Raw genomic sequence first — 12,309 nt, 5'->3', positions numbered from 1 at the left:
TAGAATCTTATTCTTTTGCTGCAAGTTTTAACTCTGTTATACTCTGGATAGACTCAACTTACACTAGTCAATGTAAAACCATCCAGGAACAGATTATATATATATATGATAAATTAGAAATATATAATAATCATTTCATCTGGTTAACAAAAGCTACCTTAGAAGGAAATGTATTTCAATTTTTAGACTCTGCGTATATGAAATGAATTCTTAAAACAGTTAAGAAATATATTTTTAAAACACCATTAATATCAAAATGGAAAATTTTGTGCTTTCCCACTGCTCAGAACAATGTTAAAATTAATTTACTAAAAAGGAATGGATTAGTATTATGGTATGATTGCTTTAAAAAAGGAAAAGCTAAGTCCCCAGAATATTTAATAAAAAATAGAAGTTGGATGAATCTGTTAACAAGTTATCCATCAGTAAAAAATTAAATAAATTTAAGAAATATACGAGTGAAGAGAAACAGAATATTATTCCCCCACTATACAATTCTATGAATGCCATTTTTGAAGTTAGATTGACCTACAAAGGAAGCTTGTCCATGTTATACAAGTTAATTAAAATTATAGTAATAGCAATTTTGATGCAAATTTCTGGAACTTTTTATATAGTAGTGGATTGAGTGACTCAATAGATGATAAGATTAAAACGTTGTTACTTAAATCAATTAGTCACACTTCAAGTTAATACTGGAAAGCTTTTATGTGGAAATGTATGCACAGAATGTTTGGTAGTCCCTTAACATTTCTAAATTTAGTGAAATGACTTATTTAGTTTGTTGTAAACATAGTAAAGATGTAAAAGCTGACTGGAATACATATGTTTATGGAATGTGAAAAATTATTAGTTATGTACTTACCATAACTTGGGATCTGTGTTGTCCTCTTCTCATTCTGCTTCACTTATAGGTCTTGAATCTGACCCTCAGATCTGGCTCAGCCACCTCCTACAGACTTTAGCTTCCAGGCTCAGAACTCCTCCTCTACCCACAATCCTCTAAATCTAGCCCAACCTCCTCAGATAAAGTTTGCTGCCCACATAAGCCAGGAAAGAGAAGAAAAGAAAACCAGGAGCTCAACCTGGAACCAGGGTTCCAACAGAGGCTATCTAGATCCTCTAGAACCACTATGAAGGGAAATGGTTGGATGGGAAGGTGAAGCAGAATAAGAGGAGAACACAGATACCAAGTTATGGTAAGTAACTAATAAATCTGACATTGTCCTTCTCATTCTGCTTCACGTATGGGTCAGAGTCCCCAGCTACATAATTTCTTGGGCAGCCTCGAGGAATGATATGCCGGAGCACCAATGAACCAAAGGACATCCTGCTTCTGGACATGATATCTAACTTATAGTGAGACACGAAGGTATGAGAACTAGACCAGGTGGCTGCAGCACAAATGTCATCAACGAGTCCTTGTTGAAAGAGCTTTTGGAGGACCAGACAACTGCCAACCATTCTTTTCATAAACAAAAGAGATACAGTTAATAATCCACTTTGCTATCATCACTTTTGAAATGGCTTGACTTTTATGATTAGGAAAAAGAGACAAACAACTGTTTCAACTTCCTGAAGTGCTTCATCCTACGGAGGCAGAACTGGAGTTGCCTGTGAACATCTGAAGAATACAAAAGTATTCCTCTTTGTTAGAATAATTAGGAAAGAACACCTATAATTGAATGCATTGGTTGATCTTGTTATAAGTAGTCACCTTCGGCATGAAAGAAAGGTTAGTATGGAGGGAAAACCTATCCGTGTGAAAAATGATGTAGGGATGCTTGGAAGAGAGTGGTTGCAACTCAGATACTCTTTTTTGCTGATGTAATGGCAACAAGAAAAGCAGATTTCCATGACAAAACCTTCAAGTCACAATCCTTAGCCAGCTCAAAAGGACTCTGGGTCAAGGCCTCAAAAGAAAAACACCTTTCATGAAGGCTTTACATAACCCAGCAGAATCAACCAACCCTGAAGGCAAACCTGAACGGAAACTGGAAATAGCTGCTAACTGAAGTTTAATGGTATCAAAACTAGAACCTTGCTTAAATAAAGATTCCAAAATGACAGAATAGAGAGAATCAAAGCTGAAAAGGGATCTGTGTGATTGTTGACTGCCCAAATGGAAAACCTTTTCCACTTACTCTTGTATACCTTCTTAGTAGCTGCTTTCTGAGAGGACAAAAGTATAGCTTTTACCGGAGAGGAAAACCTGGACCCTCTAGCAATCAAAGGAACTGGAGAAACCATATGGTTAACTTGAGAGTGGAAAGATCGGGGTGGACTCCTAACATCAGGTGAGAAAGGAGATCCTGTTAGTGTTCCAGCATCCATGGAGGGTGTTTGAGAAGAGACCAAAGGAAGGAGAACCACACCTGATGAGGCCAAAGGGGGAAATAAGGATCACCATACTCTTCAACCATTTGGCTTTCTGAAGAAATCTTGTAATCAAAGGAAGAGGGGGGATAGGTGTACAGGAGTCCCAGTGGCCAATCGTGGACCAGAGCATACCTGGGGGAGCCCCCTAAAGGGGGGATTAGAGTGAAGAAACTGCTGCATTTCTTGTTGTAAGGGGATACACAAAGGTCCCAGCAGGGTAGACCCCAACAGTTGAATATCTCATTTGCAACTGATTGATTGAGGGACCACTTGTGAGGCATCAGAATAGACCTGCTGAGCCTGTCTGCTAACATGTTTGATATCCCCGGTATATGTGTTGCAAGAAGAAAGTGGTTTGAAAAGATCGCCCATTCCCAGACCCTCATGGCCATTCTACAGAGAGGGTATGAATGGGTTCCTCCTTGCTTGCTGATGTACCAGAATACTGACATGTTGTTAGTGAGAATAGCAATAGTCCCTGGAGGGTGGACATCCTGAAAGGCTTGCAATGACAAAAGGACAGCTCTCATCTCCAAGAAGATATGGAGACTGGTCTGTAGCAGAGTCATTGTGCCTTGGACCATCTTCCCCTGTAAATACCTCCCCCACCATAGATGGAAAGCATCCATAGTCACAGTGGCTGTGAGTAAGGAGAGAATGAAAGGTCTGCCAATTGTCAAATCTGCTTGAATCCACCACCATAGATGAGACCTGCAAATACTTGTCAGTCTGAGAGGAGCAGATAGGGGTTGATGTAGAATAGACCATTGAACAGATAGCGTCCATTGGAGAATGCACATATAGTACCTGGCTAGTGGAACCAAAAGAATGGCAGCTGCCATAGACCGCAGAGTCAGCATGGCTGAAGGAGATGGGGAAAGCAGAATTGCTTGAACCCAAGACTTCAAAGTGCCACTGCTATGTTGTGGCAAAGCAGCTATTTGAGTAGAAGTGTTCAGCTATACTTCAATAAATTCTAAATTCTGAACTGGCATTGGATGGGACTTGTCCAAATTTATTGTGATGCCTAGAAAGTGAGACATCTGGAAAACATAATCCCTGGCCTGCCAAAGTTGACACTGAGTGGGGGCAGTCAGGAGCCAATCATCCAAATACAGGGGGTGAGATCAAAGGGCAAGGCTCAAAACTGAAAGAGATTGTCTCCCAAGCAAAGCACAGATAAAAACAGACAGGAGCTCCAGAAGTTATGTGATAGTACGCATCCTTGAAATCCACCGAGCACATTCAATCACCCTTCCTCAGCAATGGAAGTATGGAATGTATCATCATCATCTGGAACTTGGTTTTCTTCACATACAAATTGAGATTGCTTAGGTCCAGTATGGACTGCAGATCCCATTTTTTTGGCACCAAAAAGAAACTGGAATAAGTTCCGGACCCTTTCTGATCGTTTGGGACCTCTTGGATGACTCTTCTGCAGCAATTTTGTGATTTCAGCCAGAAAAAACTCCCTCTGACTGGGTGGAATGTTGAAGAGTCTCTTCAGTACATTTGGAGGAGGAAGGGAAAAGGAAAAGCAGTAGCCTCTGGATATAATGTTTCACACCCAAGCGTTTGTAGTAATTTCGGCCCAGACACTTGAGTACAGAGAAAAACGACCTCCAGAGTAGGACAGTCTGGCAGTGCTTTCAGGAGCACTGAAACTGCTCATCAGGAAACGATTCTCTAGAGCCCTGGCTCTGCAGGCCCCCCTCTGCCTCTAGGGCAGCATATCCCATTATAGGCTCCTCTGCCTCTGGAGGAGACCTCTCTGCTTTGTCAGGAAAAGAACCTTACAAATTATGGAACCAAGTTTTCTTAGCACCACTTTGATTCCTAGTGTAGGTTTGTTGAGGAAAAGAAAACTTAATCCCCATGACAGAATAGGTCTTACCTTCTTGCTTTCTCCATGATTTTAGTTCCTATTTAAGAACTTCACAATCCCACCCCTTATTCACATTTACAATCTCTGTCTAACTCAAAATATCATGCCTGATATTTGGAAAACAGCCATTGTTAAAACCATCCCCCAAAAACTAACATATTCCATGCCACTGACTTCCGCCCCACCTCCATTCTTCCCATATTTTGTAAAACCCTTGAAAAAATGTGTTTACAATCACTCATCAATTACATCTCCCAATATCATCTACTATTATTAAAACAACATGGCTATTGGGCTGGTAGGAGCACTTCTGCAGCACTCTGGGCACTTACTGATAACATCCTCCTGGCTATGAATAAAGGCCTCCTCACTGGAGCCGTCTTTATTAACACCCCCCCCCCCCCCAGAGCTTTTTATCTGGTTAATCATAGCATTCTGTTAGATCATCTAAATGAAACTGGAATTAGCCCAGATACATCTCTCTGTTTAAAAATTATCTTTCTAATCTGTACTTCCCTTTTCAGTTTTGGAACACCCCCGTTGCTTCCACCCTTCTCCTTAAATTAGTCCCTCAGGTATTTATTCTGGTTCCCCCTTCTTTTTTTTTCATTTTCATTAATAAACTATCACTTGACTTCTCGTACCTCTCTCTGTCTCTCTCTCTCTCTCAGTTTATGTTGATAACACAGCCTTATTTCACTATAACCTGGCCTCCTCAGCCACACAACAACTACAAGCCGACTTCCTTTCTCTTATCATATGACTTAATAATAAAAAGCCAATGCTGAATACTCCCAAAACTAAAGCAATACTGCTTGGTACCACCTTTAAAATGACAGAAAAACTCTCAATCACTTTTTATCCATGATCATCTCAGCAACTCCATTGATCAAGTCATCTCTTTCAAATATCATGGTATGTGACTTGATTGTGCACTGAACTTTCATCCTCACCTAGAAAAATTGAGAAGAAAATTAATTTCCACATATCTGGTCCTATAAAATTTCCTCCTTTCTCTCCAGACCAACCAGGAATACCATAGACAAAGGCATTCTACTAGCTCAACTTGAATATAGACTTCCACTGATTGCAGCAGCATCCAAGCAAAGCTCCTCCATCCAAAGTATAAGCAACTATATCTGCCATTTCATTACCCTCTCCCCTAGATATGAGCATCATTGTATCATGTGTAATAAAGCCAGTATACTACCTGCCCAAGAATGTACAGCCTGCTTCTTGGATCCCAATAATACAAGCTTCTTAAAGAACACTCCTGTCTTCCCTTGCCTCCTACCACTTTAGACAACCACCCAGTTACAATCCATAAAGACAACCACTCTGGTCAACTTCTTCAATGTCCCAGAACCAGACTTCATTGCACTAACCATGCCTTCTCCATCCTAAGCTCCAGACTCTGGGAATCCCTCCCTTCTAATCTTAAAGACCTCATATTTTACCCACCATTTCATGCTCAGCTTAATGATCATCTCAAGTCAGAGTCAATTTGCAAATGCTTTCGCTCTGGATACATCACATAATCCTCCACTCTCCCTTTCACTAGTCAGACATATTTGCCTTCCTCACATTATTGCCCTAGACTAATATGTGACATCTCTTCTACATTGTACATACTGTATACAGTTAATTTCTGTGTACCCTATCTTACTTTTGCTATTTTTTTACATTATATGCTCTACCCTTCACTATTTCACTCATCCCCCCATACTCTAATCATCCCTTCCTACTGTCCCTGTACTGTATACTTTATTACTGTTATAAATTCATGGTTATCTTCACACATCACTTTGTTTGTATCCATAATACTTCTGCTTGTCTATTGTCATATATGTCTGGGGTGAGACTAAAATAAGAGCACTTGGATCACTGCATTACCCTGGTTACCAAATTGAATAAATAAATAAATAAATAAATAAATAAATAAATAAACAAATGAATATATATGTTTGTGTCTGTATGCAGATGCCAACAACTAGGTAATATACAACAAAAACAAAAACATCGTAAACTTGGCAGCTGACAACTTAATAAGGCTAAAACAGTAAAAGTAAATTGGAATAAATCACAAAAAGTAAAGGTCCTTCTAAAAATAATATTTAAGGTACCACCAAGGGAACCCTTGGTACTAAAACCAACCCCTTCTTCAGGGAAGGTAGCAGATTCCATAGTACCAGAGTGAGACTGGCAATGGATAGCCTAACCAGATTAATTGGGATAGATCCTTGAATAACTAGCTGTCCTCAAAGAGCACCTTCACCTTGCCATAACAGAGCTCTGAATGCAAATGCCACACTAGACAATTAGTAAACAAATTACCAAGAATCAAGCCCACAGACTAAGAAAGATATCTGGAGAATATATTACCTAAATGACAAAAGTGAAAATAAACTGCAAGTCTGGGCTTTGTTTTAATTCCACACAAACTCAAAAAATGGTACTTCTTTGGGATTTATCACTGTATGGATTTATCACTGTATTAGTTGCATATTCATTGTTACTCTATCTCCTACCTTCCTACAGTGAAAGGTTGTTAAGATGTGTTTGTTAGCCTTATCTATACTTCATAATTACCCAAAAGTGGATCAGTTATAACTAACATTATTAACACATTCCTTAAAATCTAGGCTCTGCGTGTTTTTATCTACCTGCTGAAGGGGATCTTCAGTATTCCAAATGCAAAGCTCAGTGCCATGCAGAGGGAAGGAACAGTTGTGCGGGGTGCAGGCAAGCTGAATATGAGATACAGAAACCTTTGAAACTACTGAGTGTTTTTCTGTAAGGACAGCGTAGGTTGACAAAGCTTCCATTATTTCAACCTGAAATAGAAAGAAAAACAAATTAATACAAGTGAGTGTGTTCACTCTCAGTTGCTTTCATTGCATGCTTCTTACAGTGTTCTTAAATGACACATTCTAGCAAATGGACAGCACACTACAAAATGATGTATACCATTTCCATGAAAACTGCTTATACTCTTCTGATTTCTAAAACAAACTTGGCAAAGTGTACTAGAGCTGTAGGTACCAATTCCTCACAAAGAAAATGCAAAGGGCCTTTAGGGAATGACCCAAAGTATCCTGGAATAAAGTTCATATTCAAGAAGGGGACCTAGGTGAGCAGTGCTACTGAGGACATTAATTTATATCCAACACTAAATCTCCATTATTTGTGAAAATAGGAATATATTACACCAACAAGTATAGGTAGTTCAAGAAGCATCTCATGGTTGGAGTTTTGATTTTTCTGAAAAGTTTTAACAGCCAAGCAGATCTACCATCGGGGCACAAGAAATTATACACATATAACCCTTAGCAGGCATAATACATTAGACAGCTACACAAGAAATCAAACAATCCAGATTGCCATCTCTTGGACTACAGCATACCATGTTTGGTAAAACAGCTCATAAGACTATAGTTAACAGAAGACATCGGATATCTCCAGAGTACCTATGCAGGAACTTTTTGCAGTACTCTATAGATGACTTTGAGTCACTGCATATAAGGTGCAGGAGGGGAAAGTCAGACACCTGAGATGGAGTTTAGGGTCTAGATCCTACTGGTGTTACACAGACTTTCAACATGAAAGCTACAGCATTTTCCTGGTTTTGATACAAACTATGGCACGGAGTATATTAAAATAAATTAACTGTCATGTACCTTAACTAGATTAAATTCTAAATACAGACTAATGTTTCAGTTTGCTTTCCTTCCTTCTCCGGACTCTATGGTTTGAACTCCACTTTTTTGAGGAGACAGAAGCTGCACTGAAAGCATCTTCCAGGGTCCCAGGAATAGTGGGGACAGCTACTGGTTTTGGGGAACCCATACCAAGTAGTTCATAATACCTTTTTAAGACTTGAATATCTCCTAGTCTTCCCACTTGAAGAAAGCTTTCATTTCGGAGATAGTATCTCCAAAAAGTCTTTCTTCATAGGGGAAATCTGTGAAAGCTGAAATAGTGTCCTTAGATTCAAACTCATAAGGAGTAGGAGAAGAGAACTAAGAGACATAGTCCAATCATTCCACATCAGGCTCGGACAGAACATCCTCTTTAGAGGAAGAGCTCTTTCTTTTAACTGATGTGGACGTTGGAAGAGAGGGCTGAAGAAACTATAGCCTTAAATAAGCCCTGCACAAAGTTGAACCAATCTTCATGTGAACCCTTTTGTATATGAGTAGAAGTAGAAGGAGGAGACAGATATTTAGTTTTTTGTGTGTGCTTTTTTTTTGTGTCAAGCCTAATGGTTTTGAGAATACAATCCACAGGACCTCCATAAGCAACGTGGTGAAATCCTCCCTCACCAGGACCTGGCATATGCCTTCCTCACCCTCAGTATAATATGTAGTTATCCCTTCCTGGCTATGTCTGCCTGGTGTATGTTTTGAATGGGCATGTGATGTTCCCATGTGTTAGCAGCCTCTGGAAGGGGCATGACAGAGGGACCAAAAAAGAAAGACGGATGCTCTGGAAGATGTAAAAGTGCATCAGAGGAGTCATCAGTCCCAGACTACAAAAAAGAAGTTGATAGGTGCATTTCACTGGAAGCCTCTTTAGACATCTTCTGTGTCTTTGTACACAGACAGGGGAGATGGGGAATCGGATGCCATTATTGCATGTGACACATCTCTCTCAGGCCCTTGTTTTCAAAGAAAATCCTCAACAAATTTAGTTGACTGCTTACAGTTTTAGGAGTAAAAGAAAGACATATTTGGCAGGATCTAATATATATTCTCCTAGACAAAATACACAAAAGTATGGGCATCTTTATAAGGATTTGTCTACCCCAAGAATATTTGCCCCTTCCAACAGTCATAAGAGACTTTTCAAATACCATTTTAAAAGAAAAGGAAAGGTTCCCCAACTAGGATACTTACTTGCCCAAAACTATAGTTGAAGCTAACCGACAATATTTATGCCTCTAAGCTGACAAAGAAGTCTGTAAAAGTGTACATAAAACAAGAAAATTCTGTGTTTTGGCAGGCCTGTAAACCCCTCTTATACCAGCACACACTCCTATGCTAAGGGCAGACTCAGACATACGGTGCCTGGGGTAAGAACCCAAAGCTTTGCAGACTGTCTGGATATTAGAAATCCTTGTCAGGAGACATCTTGTATAGAGTTGCAGCTACTGTAGCAGGAATCTAATGAACAGCTGATTGATCATCATGAAGAATATTCTTTTTCTTTTCCATATCATGATTCTCTTCTCTTCTGTCTTCCTGAACGCTTCTTCTCTCCTCTGTCTCTCAGATCCTGAGAAGTGGAGGGCAAAAGAACTTTTAGAATTGGTTACTTTTATGCTGCTGAAAGGATTAAGGGCCAGGTGCATTACAGATCTAACAGGAGGCATCCAATTGTTCCAGCAGCATGCATACCACAAACAATTAATTATATATTAACAATAAAAAAAAAAAAAAAAAAAAAAGAGAGAACAACTGCAGCCTAAAATAGTATCAGATATTAGAGCTGTCAAATCCTGGGCTAGGCTAGGCCCAAAATCACCTAGCATGAATTGAGGAAAAGAAAGAAACATTTTTTTTGTTTGCTTGTTTTTTCAAATGATAAACAGTATGGCATCAATAGGGAAGAAAAGCTAACAGTAAAAACTGTAGGAAGGAAGAAGAGAAAAAGACCCTACTTAGCTGCAAGCAGTGCAGAGCACATCTAATCATTTGGGCAGCAAACAAGATCTGAGAGTTAGAGGGATACAGGTGCATCATGGGCAAAGGAAAGGAACTTGAGCGTTAGTTTATGTTTTAATTGGAGACTGGTAAATTGAAACTGCTGGTAAGCCTCTGAGAATCTACATGGTTTAGTGTTGAACTGAGTAAACGATCTAACAAAAAAAAGTTTTAATGGAAATCAACATTCTAGATAATTTTATGTGAAAAAGTCTTTTTTTTTTTTTTTTTTTTGTAGCAATAGGTTTTTATTTCAAAATGAAGATGTAAAAGATTGTGAAAAAGGATACAAGTTTAGACCCAAATGTTTCTTCTCTGTGAATAGTAATATATGTTTTGCAGGAGTCTACCCCATAAAGCTCGTAGCATACTGTACTAAGGACTAAAGCTCAGATTTAGAGCCACATGTTTAACTGCAAACCAAACAAAGTGTTGAATCTACTTGTACACCAAGTTGTTTGTGAGTCTCATATTATTCAACTTAGAGTAGATTGCATTTCAAGTGATAGCTGCTACATTGTACACCATCATCATCTTCAGCAGTACAACACATGGTGCACTTACTCACCAGCGTACTGCAAAGCACACAAGGGAACATTGTGTGCTCTTCTGATATCTAGTACAAAAAGCATGGAGGAGACAGCAACATATGCAGAGTACACAGCTGAGCCGCACTGTATATGAATTCAAGTTGTGAAGTGGGAGAGGTAGGGAGCAACACACGAAGGCACGACACAGAGCAGCACTGTGCTCCCTATAGGTGACGAGTTTATGAAGTGTTGAGGAGTAATCCACAAAGAGTGGGCATACAGCAGAAAGTACAGTTGTGTAAATTGCACTTACCATAACAGTGGATGTTCAGATTCTTCACTGCTGAAGTAGCTTATGGCTATTTGGGTTGTATCCTGCCAAGGATACAACAACTGGCCAGTCTTTAAAAAGCTCTAGCCCCCAATCTGAATGCTGATTGCCAAGCTCCTTGGAGGAAAATCAGCAGTCAAAGTGCAGACAATTTAATTTTGTGCCAAGTGTACCTTTTGGAATTGTGGCCAAAAAGTTCAACCTTGGTGTCATAAGACATTTTCTCACATCCTTTTGGGAGATAATTTATTGTTTTTCAAATTTTACCCAGGCATGGATGTTTTTCTGTGTAAGAAAAGGCTTCCGTCTTGCAACCCTTCCCCATAGTCCAGACATGGAGAATATGGGAGATTGTGGTCTCATGTAGTACTTGCTAGAAATTCCTGCAGCTCCTTCAGTGTTGCTGTAGGTCTCTTGGCACCCTCCCTGACCAGTATTTGTCTTGCTTTTTCATCAGTTTTGGAGGGACGTCCAGTTCTTTGCAACATCACTGTTGTACCATATTTTCTCTACTTTTTGATGACTGTCTTCAGTGTATTCCATGGTATATCCAATGCTGTGGAAATTTTTTTGTACCCTTCCCTAACTGATACCGTTCAACAATGAGATCCCTTTGATGCTTTGTAAGCTCTCTGCGAACCATGGCTTTTGCTGTAGCAGGCAACTGAGTAAATGTCAAGAAAATCCTACTAGTTAAGCTGAACTTTATTTGGGGTTAATTGGAGTCTCTTTAATTGATGGCAGGTGTGTACCCAAGAAGTCTGAATGCTGTAATTAAATCAAAAGGTACTTCAACAAAGTATTAGTTTAAGGGTGTGCGCACTTATAAAACCAGCTTTGTTTGTGTCTTTTGGCTTTTCCCGGTTAGGGGTCGCCACAGCGGAACTCCGCTCCGCTAATGATTGGTAGTTGATTTTTACGTGCCGAGTTACCAGCCCTGACGCACAACCTTCAACGAAGGTATGCCCATTCACGCATGTCTCCACGCAGAAGACGCTCTAGCTGAGAATCGAACCGGACAGTGTCTTACTGTGAGGCGACAATGCTACTGCAGCACCACCACCGCGGATAAACCAGCTTATTGTACGTTTTTTATTTTTTATATTTTTTCCCCTAACAAATGTGTTTGTTTTTCAATTGAATTGTACAGGTTGTAGGTGACATTAAAAGGTGGGAAAAGTTTTGAAATTATTTATTGTGGTCTCATTTTTTTATATCACAAAAACCTGGCATTTTAACAGGGGTGTGTACATTTTGTATATCCACTGTACGTTGCACCCCCTGGCATGCCATATGTCACTGATCATTCAACAGTGTTATAAATTCCCTTCAGGTTTGACACACAGCATGCTTCAACCCAAAAGGTTATTTTTGCTGATTTTCTTTTTTACCTTCGCTGTACCACTGACATCAGCTTGCGATAAAAGAAAACATGGCCAATCTCAACCTCTTAGTTGAAAACGAAGACCCGAAGGCAAAAAA

At 39.6% G+C, this 12,309-nt stretch overlaps 1 protein-coding gene across 1 annotated transcript in view; it reads right to left on the bottom strand.

Moving 5' to 3' along the window:
* WDR27 (WD repeat domain 27) overlaps positions 1–12,309 on the bottom strand; it is a 2,477,832-nt gene that overhangs the window by 2,414,011 nt on the left and 51,512 nt on the right. The window contains exon 2 of the mRNA XM_044072816.1: positions 6,928–7,098. Within this exon, the coding sequence (XP_043928751.1) occupies positions 6,928–7,089 (162 nt within the window). The 5' untranslated portion in view covers positions 7,090–7,098. The remainder of the gene's footprint in view (positions 1–6,927; positions 7,099–12,309) is intronic.

Source organism: Protopterus annectens, chromosome 1.part0 (assembly GCF_019279795.1).
Source record: "Protopterus annectens isolate FY-2018-M chromosome 1.part0, PAN1.0, whole genome shotgun sequence".
NCBI lineage: Eukaryota > Metazoa > Chordata > Ceratodontiformes > Protopteridae > Protopterus > Protopterus annectens.
The sequence above is the reverse complement of the archived record's forward strand: the minus strand, read 5'-3'. Positions and strand labels throughout refer to the sequence as shown.